This window comes from Myodes glareolus, chromosome 6 (assembly GCF_982192425.1).
Source record: "Myodes glareolus chromosome 6, mMyoGla1.1, whole genome shotgun sequence".
NCBI lineage: Eukaryota > Metazoa > Chordata > Mammalia > Rodentia > Cricetidae > Myodes > Myodes glareolus.
The window spans coordinates 8,289,356-8,299,728 of NC_142031.1; the positions used below are offsets into that span (position 1 = coordinate 8,289,356).

At 49.6% G+C, this 10,373-nt stretch overlaps 1 protein-coding gene across 1 annotated transcript; it reads right to left on the reverse strand.

Annotated features, from left to right (window-relative positions):
* Positions 1 to 363: 363 nt before the first annotated feature.
* Positions 364 to 3,622, reverse strand: Srm (spermidine synthase). Its single transcript, XM_087906874.1, has 8 exons — positions 3,357 to 3,622; positions 2,959 to 3,079; positions 2,564 to 2,656; positions 1,528 to 1,681; positions 1,178 to 1,261; positions 953 to 1,098; positions 747 to 869; positions 364 to 662 (listed from the first exon to the last, which is right to left on the reverse strand). Exons 1-8 carry the CDS (start codon positions 3,521 to 3,523, stop codon positions 642 to 644), a joined length of 909 nt encoding a protein of 302 aa, XP_087763000.1. The 5' UTR covers positions 3,524 to 3,622; the 3' UTR covers positions 364 to 641.
* Between the last annotated feature and the right edge of the window lie 6,751 nt (positions 3,623 to 10,373).

Sequence of the window (10,373 nt, forward strand, 5' to 3'; positions counted from 1 at the left end):
CCGGATTTGAACTCAGGTTCTGATCCACAGGGGTGAGCAGATGTGATTAAACAGGTTCCAGGTGATGACTCTTGCCAGTCCCTTCTGGGATTGCCTCTAGTGCCAGGGTGCACCCTGCCTCAATACTGCAACCATGCCCACATTCTGAACACGCCAGGACAGTCCAAAAGTTAGAGCTCCCAGATTTCACTATCTGGATTCTCTACCTGACAGTACTGGACCCTAGAGCAGGTTCTCTAACACCTTGGTGAATGCTTGATTAGCTTGGGGGCTGGTCTTGTGACTGCTGGGTCCCCAGAGACCACAGAACTCCCACATTCATCAGTACCACTGGTAGGACCAGAAAAGGTCAGGGGTCGTGACTGAGTTATTATAAATACACATTTTTTGTTAGGTGACAGAGGGCATAGATGGTGCTGTACAGAGCTGGTTTAGGCTTGGGACCAAACACCAAAGAGACAGACAAAGACTGAGTCCACCCAACAGGGCAGGCCAGGCAGCATTCTGGGGCCTGTAACACTTGGTTGGTGGGTAAGAGTCACTGGGAGTCTCGTTCAGGGCTGGCGGGGCCCTAGACACCTTGGAAGCTCCTTGGTCCAGTCCGACTGAGGTCTCGGGTGGTGCTGTAGGGGCACCTAGGCTCAGCTTATGTCATTCAGGGCCTGGAGGGACATGAAGGGCGTCAGGAAAGTGTCTAAGATGTGCAGGACGAGGAGGCACAGCAGGGAGACTGGCAGGCCACTCACCTTGCGGGTGAACTCAGGCAGCACAAAGGCTGCGCGGTGCATGTCCGTGTTATAGTATTTCAGCTGCATCTGCTCCACCTGGGCCTGTGTCAGCTGCTGCACGGGCTCCCGGAAGTTGGTGCTCTGAGGGCCAGGGACCAAAGGGTATCAAGAAGGGGCTCTCAGCGTCCGCCCACGCCCTACCTTGCAGGTGACCCCCAGCTCACCGGGTTTTTGCTACATAGCATGAAACCAATCTGGCCGCTTGGGTAGGTGGGGATGGTGCAGTAGGCATAGCCTACCACAGGGAAGAGAGACTTGCAGAAGTGCCTCATCTCCTTGATGAGGTCCAGGTGCAGCCACTGGCACTCACCTGTGAGCGAGTTGTGGGTCAGCCTTGCCACAGAGAGAACAGATGGCCCATCGTGCATTCCCACTGTACCCATGCTCACCCTGGCAGCAAAGGATGCCATCCTCCTTGAGTGCTGTCTTCATGAGCTGGTAATAGGACTCCTTGAAGAGGCTCTCAGCGGGGCCTAGAGGGGCAGAGACCACGGCTAACCTGGCTGAGACCTCCAGGCCAGTGACCCATGACCCAGCCACACAGCTGCTTGGCGGTAGGGATGGTGCTGGACCAGTTTGTGGATTGTGGAGCCTACTGCCTCCACCTGGGGGGCCCTGCAATTAACCCCCTCCCACCACATCATACCACACCCCACTCTCCTCAGGTCTCCATCTGTGGTGAGATGGAGCACAGCTCTGGCTGGGGGCTGCTGCGGGTATGGGGCTTGCCCTGGCTCACCCATGGGGTCTGAGGAGTCGGTGATGATGACGTCGAAGGCATCTTGGTTCTGTTTCATGAACTCAAAGCCATCACCCACGTGGAGGGTCAGCTTAGAGCTGGAATAGCCGATGGCCATACCAGGCAGGAACTTCTTAGAGACTTCAATGACATCCTAGGGAGGGGTACAGGAGGGATTGTGCTGGGTCAGAGGTTAGGGACTCCTCGTTGGGTCTCCTTGGACAAGTCCTTCCCTTTTGGAACCCCAGTTCCCACAGATCTATACAATGGGAGGAACTTGGAACCTCAGCTATTCAGGGACTGACTGGCTCTCACGCGGAACTCACCATTGTGTAGAACGAGTGTCCCGTGTACAGAGTGGGGCTTTCTTGACCCTTTATTTAGGCTTTTTTGAGACAGTTTTTCTGCGTAACAGCTCTAGTTGTCCTGGAATTAGCTCTGTAGACCAGGTTGGCCTTGAACTCAGAGATCCGCCTGCCTATTCCTCCCAAGTGCTTGGATTAAAGGAGTGCTCCACCACCGCGCCTGGGAGACCTTTTAATATTTTTGAGATAGGGTCTCATGTAACTCAGGCTGGCCCCGAACTCTAGATCTTACTTCTATCACCTAAGTGCTGGGGTCTAGGTATGTGTGGCTACAGAATTCCTGATGGCCAGGACCCTCCTTCTATCCCTGGCTAGCCTTATCAGGTCACTGCGATGTCTCCTCCAGTCCAGGAGATCAGCTGCACGCTCAGGACTCACCTGCCCGTCATCCCAGAACCTTGGGCAACGCTCAGCACACAGTGCTCACTAAAACCACACTGGCCTTAGTTGCTGGCGATGTCCCTGGCCCTGCCTGGGCCTTAAGGCAGAGACCCGCTCTGAACATACAAAGAATTAACATTCACAGTCTAATGTGTGCCAGGCTTTAACTACCTGGTTTCCTACTGAATCATTCTTTCAGCCTGAGGAAACAGGAACACTGACTGAGCCTTAGGGTGCAGAATCAGAGCTGACCTTGGGCTGGGGACCCAGGCCTGTACTACAACACCCACCTCATCGATCTCGCACTGAACCACAGACTCCACAGATGGGTGCTTCACCACTTCCCGTAGGACGCCCCCATCTCCACCCCCGATGATCAGCACCTGGGTGGAGGAAGGACAAGTCAGGCCTGAGCAGGTCCACTTCCACAACCTGGAGCTGTCAATGCTCCTCCCAGCTACAGGTCTCTGACTCATTTTCTACCCTCGAGAACCCTTCTGTCCTGGAAGCCTGGGTTTCCCCTCGGGGCTTCTCAAGAGATCAGCTCCCTCGGGGGCTCCACTCACCCGCACTGGCAATTTCTAACAACCATCTGGGTGGCATCTGGCCCCACACCTAGTGCCAGACCTGTTTTGGGACCCTGGGCTCGGGGTCGAACCCGGGAAGGGGGGAGGGGATGCGGTACCTTCCGTGGGTTGGGGTGGCTGCAGAGCGGCAGGTTGGCGATCATCTCCTGGTAGGAGAACTCGTCCCTCTCGGTACACTGGATGACGCCATCCAGAACCAGCACGTTGCCGTAGGTTTTACTGCGGGCAGAGTGACAGTCGGGGATGTGGGTCCAGGGGCACGGGGAGAACGGGTCCCAGCCCGCCCTGGGTGCGCACCGTGGCCGCCACGGGGTCCCGGTGTGGGCCGTCGGGGTGACACGTGGCAGGCCGGCCACGAGTGGGGGCTGGGTGGGCCTTGGGGTCCCCTCGGCTGACGTGTCCTGGGAGTGACACGTGGACACTCCGAGCTTAGCGCGCGGGAGCCGGGCCTAGCGCAGAACTTCTGACAGCTGTCCCGGCGCGCGGCGGGCGGTACCTGCGGAAGACGAGGATGTCTTGGTACCGCGAGCGCCGGTGGTGCAGTAGCTGCTCCACCTGCAGCGACAAGGCCTGGCCAGGCCACAGGCTGCAGGTCTCTCGGAACCAGCCCTCGCGGATGGCGGCGGGGCCGGGCGCGGCTGTGCCGTCGGGACCAGGATCCATGGCGGGAAGGCGGGCGGGCGGGCAGCGCGCGTCGCGGGCCCGGACTGCAGGCCGCGCAGAGCCGCAGCACAACGGGACCAGCTCTGCCGGCCGCCCGCGCCACAACCTAACCCGTCTGGGGGCGGTGCTTGTGGCGAGGGGCGGAGCCCAGACCATCCAATGGCGGCGTGGGCCGGCCCGCGGCTTCACGGGTGCTCATTGGCCGCCGGGTCGCAGCCAGCGGTGATTGGCTGAGGCGAGCTGTCCGTCAGCAGCAGCAGGGTAGTGCGGCCGGCTGCCGGGCCACGTGGGGCCGAGGGGCCCAGGCGGCGGGAGGGTTCCGGGGCGGGTGGCGCCGGCACAGGGGTTCAAGGGCCGGGGCTTCATCCTTGGTAGCTCACTGGGTTTGAGATCCTGAGTTTAGTCCGGGCCCCAAAAGTATTTTTATTTACTTGCGAGGATTGTCGCGTCATTTGACTACTTTGCTTTGAATTGCGAGCCAGGAGCGGGTGTCTGCGGAATAAGAATGGGGCTCTTTCGCGAAGAGTTTCTAAATTTACCCTCAGAGCCCAGGAAGAGGCCCTGCACATTCATATTCAGAACCAAAAAAGACTGGCGCGCATTTTTTTCTTTCTGACAAACTGAGTTTTGCTCCTAGAAGGGTGGGAGGGAACGTGCTGTTTTTATGAAAATGTCAAGGAACTTATCAGAATCACATTAAGCATGCTAATTACCAAATATTAAATGCTAATTGCTCCATACACAATTTGAATGCCAAGGAAGGAGGATGAACCCGGAATAAGCAATTCCTGACACGGTGTCAGGGATGGCTCTTGACTGACATTAGCAGCCTCCACCTGGAGCGGGAGCGTGCTCCCTTGTCATAATGCACGGGCTGAAGCGCACAGGCTGCTGTTGCTGGGGGCTGCAGCCTCAAATCTGCCCCCCCCGTACCTCCCTCCCCCCGCCCCCGTTGCTGGCTTCAAGCTCCTAAACGGAGGAGCGAGGAAGGCCGTCCTAGAAAGTTGCCACCGCATCCAAGTAGAAGATCATAGTGGCTCAGATGGAGATACTGTGTCCAGTTTTACAGGCTTGACTGGGACAGCATGTGTCCTGTACTTGGTAGAGTGCATGGCAGTTCGGCCTCTGGGCTATAACTGGCTGTTCACTTGCCAGGAGCTCAGAGCCAGAATGCAGATTGCCACAAGGGTAGGAACAGTTCCTGGAGATGCCAGCCCCTGATGACAGGCTGAGCTGGGTCTATTCCATCCCTCCCTTGGGAACAAGAGTCCAGCATGTACCCTCCAGGCACGTACCTTTCAGGTTTAGGAAGATGGAGGTACTGAAAAAACTGCAAGTAAAGCCAGGCATCGTGGCATACATCTTTAATACTAACACCAAAGAGTCAAGAGGCTTGAATCTCTCTGCGTTCAAGGCCTCCTGTGAGCTTTCTATAGGAACTATCTATATAGGAAAACCAGAGATTCACATGAAATCTTGTCCCAAAGAAAACAAAACAACCCAAAACACCAAAGGCAACCAACCCACACCCCTCCTCAAAACAAAAACATAAAAAAAGTAAATAAAGACCTGCAAACAAAAACCTCTCTGAAGCCGGATGGTGGTGGCAACACACTTTTAATCCCAGCACTTGAGAGGCAGAGGCAGACAGATCTCTGTGAGTTCAAGGCCAGCTCTACGGAGCAAGTTCCAGGACAAGCTCCAAAGCTACAGAGAAACCCTGTCTCAAAAAACAAAACAAACCCAAAAAACAAACAAACAAAATCCTCCCTGAATGCACAGTGACCCAGAAGCACCAGCCAGCTGGTGGCTAAGAGGAAAAGCTGTGGTTTTGCTTTTAGTCTCACTACCCAGTCCACATAAAACCACAGTGATAGGCAGAAAACAGATGTCTCCCTAGTCAGAAAGCAAGCCTCAGCCAAGCCTCACTCCGGGGTGCTTGTAGAGAAAGAGAGAGAAGCAGGCGGAGGTAGTGGCAAGGTGAGCCTGTCAATGACTGGAGGCTGCTGGCCACGGGGCTGCCACATGGTGTATATCGCTGTGGAGACTGGCTAGATCAAGAGATGGGCCAGCTTTTCCATCCTGAGTGCTGGGGTTAAACACATGTGCCATTCCACACAGCTTTGGAGAGTCTTTCGAAGCACTGGGTTTAGTCAGTAGGCGCTGAGGCTGAATGGGGGCAGAGCTTGGGTTTAGCTAGTAAACGCTGCCGTGGGTGAATGCCAGCAGATCCTATCTGGCGGTTGAGTAGTGAGACTTGGCTGAAAGTTGTGCCTCTGTGAGCAACGGGCCTTCCTGGCACTCTCCTGCCCATGGCCTCTTGCCCCGACTAGGTCTGCCTTAGGCATGTCAGGATCTATACCTCCTGCTTTCCTCCAACTTGGTCATCCTAGACCTGTTCAAGTGATCACCCTGGGCCTCAGCTTCAGTGGCCTGAGCTACAGCTGCTCTCCAACCTGCCCAGGGCTCCCTCTCCACGCCCACCTTTTGTGAGGAAGGAAAAATTTTAAAGTTTATTGCCTGTGCTGGCTAGCTATCTAGTTGACACAGCTGGAGACATCTGATAAGGGGGAGCCTCAGTTAAGAGTACTCTTCCACCAGATTGGCCTGTGGGATATTTTCTTTATTGACGATTGCCAAGAGAGGGCCCAGCCCACTGTGGGTGGTCCCCACCCTGGGCAGGTGGCCCTGGGTGTCTAAGAAAGAAAGTAGGCTGAGCAAGCCATGAGGAGCAACCAGTGGGCATGTTCTTCTATGATCTCTGCTTCAGTTCCTGCCTCCAGGTTCCTGCCCTGGCTTCCCTCAGTGATGGACTGGGACTGGGATATGCAAGCCAAATAAACCCTCTCCTCTCCAAGTTGCTTTTGGTCAGTGTTTATAAAAGTAATAGAAAGCAAACCAAAACACTGCCAATCTTACTGTGTTTCCCATTTTCACAAGTAAATGGAACCGGTAGGAAATTGGTGGAATAAAGAATGAGAGATCATTTGAGTTCTCTGAGAAACTTTTCTTCAGGGTTTTCTCATGTAGACCAGGCTGTCAGGGACCTCATGATCTTCCTGCCTCCTCCTCCTGAGGGCTAAGATTACAGCCATCAGGCCTGCCTCTTCCTTTCCACTTATGGGTACAGCCCAGTGCACTCCTGAGCATCCCCTGCCCTCAGTCACTATGGAAACTACTCACCACTGTAGTTAAATTGCCATGGGTTAGCAGATTATGTGCTCCTTGCTCTTCAATGCTCACTGTTCTGGGATGTCTGTACACTACATGAAAATGTATTGCTGTGATTGATGTAACAAAAAGCTGAGCAGCCAATGGCTAGGAAGAGGTTCAGCAGGACATTGGGGACAGAGAGTACACTGGTAAGAAGGGAGGAGATACCAGAAGATGCAGAACGGAAATGGGAGATGCAAGATGGAAGAGAAGTAACACCACACAACAAATCACAGTTTAACACAAATTGGTTTATTTAGAAACAAGCCTAAGCAATTGGTTGAACTTTTTTTCTGGTTGAGCTTTCATAATTAATAAGAAGTCATTGCTGGGTGGTGGTGGCACACACCTTTTATCCCAGAACTTGGGAGGCAGAGGCAGGTGGATCTCTGTGAGTTCGAGGTCAGTCTGGTCTACAGAGAGAGTTCCAGGACAGCAGCAGGGACTGTTGTTATTTGTGGGCTGCCAGTCCCATTGAATTTCTTTTCCTTTTTTTTCTTTTTTCCTTCTTTTCTTTTCTTTCTTTTTCTTTTTTTTTTTTAGTTTTTCAAGACAGGGTTTCTCTATAGCTTTAGAGTCTGTCCTGGAATTAGCTCTTGTAGACCAGGCTGGTCTTGAATTCACCAAGGTTGGCCTGCCTCTGCCTACCGAGTGCTGGGATTAAAGGCGTGTACCACCACCACTGGCTACATTTGACATCCAATGTCAGATATGAGCCCATGACCCTGAGATTAAGAGTCTCAAGCTCTCCTGACTGAGCTAGCTGGGCAATACAAGTCTAACAGGCTCTCTAGCCCAAGGTAATGATGAAATTGATCCACCATTAGTAGGAAATGTGCTAGAAGCCTCTGAATTTCATAAGAAACACCAAGTTAATAGCAAGGGTTTGAAGAAAGATTTTTTTCCCTATTACTTGACAACAAGCCAAAGAAATTATAAGCGGATGTCCTACCTGTTATCTGTACAACCAAACACAACTACCGGCAGGAAGTAAGCCAAGGGTACTCAAGGAAATGTAATTTGGTAAATGGATGTGTTTTATTTGGTAGAGTTTAGAATATTAAAATATGTACACCACACCATAGATACATATTCAGGATTTTAATGGGCAACTGCTTTGAGTTCTTAATAGGCTGATTCTGTAATCGCACATTTATTAGAAGTTACCTGTACAGATTAAGACTGACAATGCTTCAGCACGTCTCTAGGAAAGGACAACAGAAGCATATTATAGGTGTGCCACACGCTTCTACAGGACAAGCAGTTATACAAACATCTAATCAAACTCTAAAGGATAGGCTTTATAAACAGAAAGGGGTAATAAAGACCCCCAGAGATAGACTGCACAATATTTATTAACTTTAAATGTTTAAAATGCTATGAAAAAGGAACAGCAGCTGTGGAGGGACACTGGATGGTAGGAAAAAACCTGCTGAGCTAAATTAGCCTGTATACTTTAAGAATGTGTTAAACTCAGAATGGAAAATAGTTATGTGTTATGTTGGGGAAGAGGTTTTGCTTTTATTTCCTCAGGAGAAGAAAAGGAAGAAAAGCTATGGAAACCACCAAAATTGATAAAGCTCTGAGATCGAATAGGAGAGACCTCTTGATTTGAAGGGGTTATAGTTCATCACACAATGTGGCCATTCAATCTAAACTAACTTATAAGACTGACAAATGTCTTTCATTTGATCAGATATAACCTACCAAAAAGGGAAACTCTTCAAAGTTAGGGTTGGGGCAAGGTTTTGTTTTTGTCTTTCCAGGAGAATAAAGTCATTCAACTAAGGGATCTGAAGACAACTGGACAAACGAGGCACCTGAAGAAAAAGGACAAATCCTCCAGAGCAAATGTCCTAAGAAAATGAATAAATTAGCCTAATGATCCAACACATTTCCAACAGGATAAAATTGCATAATTCCTTCCAAATGTTTGTTTTGCTTTTCTCTACAGAGAAATAAGTCAAATGGTCTTTTTAAAAGTCCCAGTTCAATTAAAAATTAAAGCAAGCTTTCTCCTTCTCTAACCCCAAGCACGCTTGTTAAAGGAAAACCCAAAATTTGTCTCATGTCAGAAAAACCACCTGGTATGGGACAGAAGAAAAACCAAAATTAAGGGACTATTCTATTCTATTCTATTGACACCAATCTCATAATCCTTTGGCTTTATTTTTTCTTTTTGTTATTATTTATTTTGTCAGAAGAAGGGGGGAGAACTAGAGGTGGGGGAATGGGTGGAGCTTATCTTTCTCTTTTTTGGTTTTTTTGAGACAGGGTTTCTCTGTAGCTCTGGAGCCTGTCTTGGAACTAGCTCTTGTAGACCAAGCTGGCCTCAAACTCACAGAGATCCGCCTGCCTCTGCCTCCCGAGTGCTGGGATTAAAGGAGTGCGCCACCACCGCCCAGTTACCTCAAAATTTGTAAGATTAATATATACATATATGTATTTTTAAACTTTTTGTCATGACAGTAATGGTCATATAGAGCACTAATTCTAGAAAAAAGCTTCATCTAGCTTCCTGTTCATGATTACAGGCTTGAGTCTGAATCAAGTAACTAAGAATTAAGTTTGTGTATCCTGCATGTATTTAACTAATTGTGGTTCTTTAACCTGAGATCCGTTGCAAATGACATTTAAGATGTTAAAGTTTCTGCAGTGAACTGTGACTGTTCCAAACAGCAACCTTCGAAGTCTCCAAAAGGATGATGGGGCCTCACAAGGATTCCACCACTAAACTAACAAACACCAGTCGAAGATCAGCTTTGGACCACAAGCTGTCCATGAAATCTTCAAAGTTGTTAGTTGAGATGGTCCAGACTCACAGACTACTCTTACCAGGGCTGCAGATAAACCCTACTCTTTTCTATTACACAGAAACTAAACAACAGCTAGCTCTCCCAGGATTTGACTATTATCCTAATTTTCTCAAGGTGATGTCATTACCCCAGACAATAGGAAGCAGTCTAGAGAACATGACACCCACATTCCCAAGAGGTGAGGTAGATGTTTTTTGGTTATTCGGTGGGTTATGGATTTCTGTCATTTAGGAGGATCGGTTACAAGTTGTTATTGATCAAGATCAGGAAAAAAGGCTGAAAAAAAAAAAAGAGATCAGATTCAAGGGTCTTTTTCCAAAGAGAAAAAATGTGTGTGGGGGGAATATAGTATAGAAATGATATAGAAAAGAGTAGATTGAAGTGTCTATATTTTAGGGGCGGGTAGGAAGGGACGGTTGAGATAGGGTTTCTCTGTGTAGCTTTGGAGCCTGTCCTGTAACTTGCTCTGTATACCAGGCTGACCTTAAACTCGAGATCTGCCTGCCTCTGCCTCCTGAGTGCTGGGATTAAAGGCAAGTGCCACCACTGACCGGTTGGAGCCTACTTTTGAACAACCACTAGTCTCAAATATTTTATTGGTATGGATTTTTGTATATTGATTCAAGTTTAAGGTTATATTTGTTCCACTGTATATGTTTCTACTCTTGTTTAAGGTACTTACCTGTGGACATCGTTTAACAATGGAATGCACATTTCTAGTCCTGGAAAGTTGTTATTAAAAACTATTTAGGATAATTAAGAAATACAGGTTAATAGACATCTATGACAATCAAATCAAACTTACAGTCATGTTATGTATG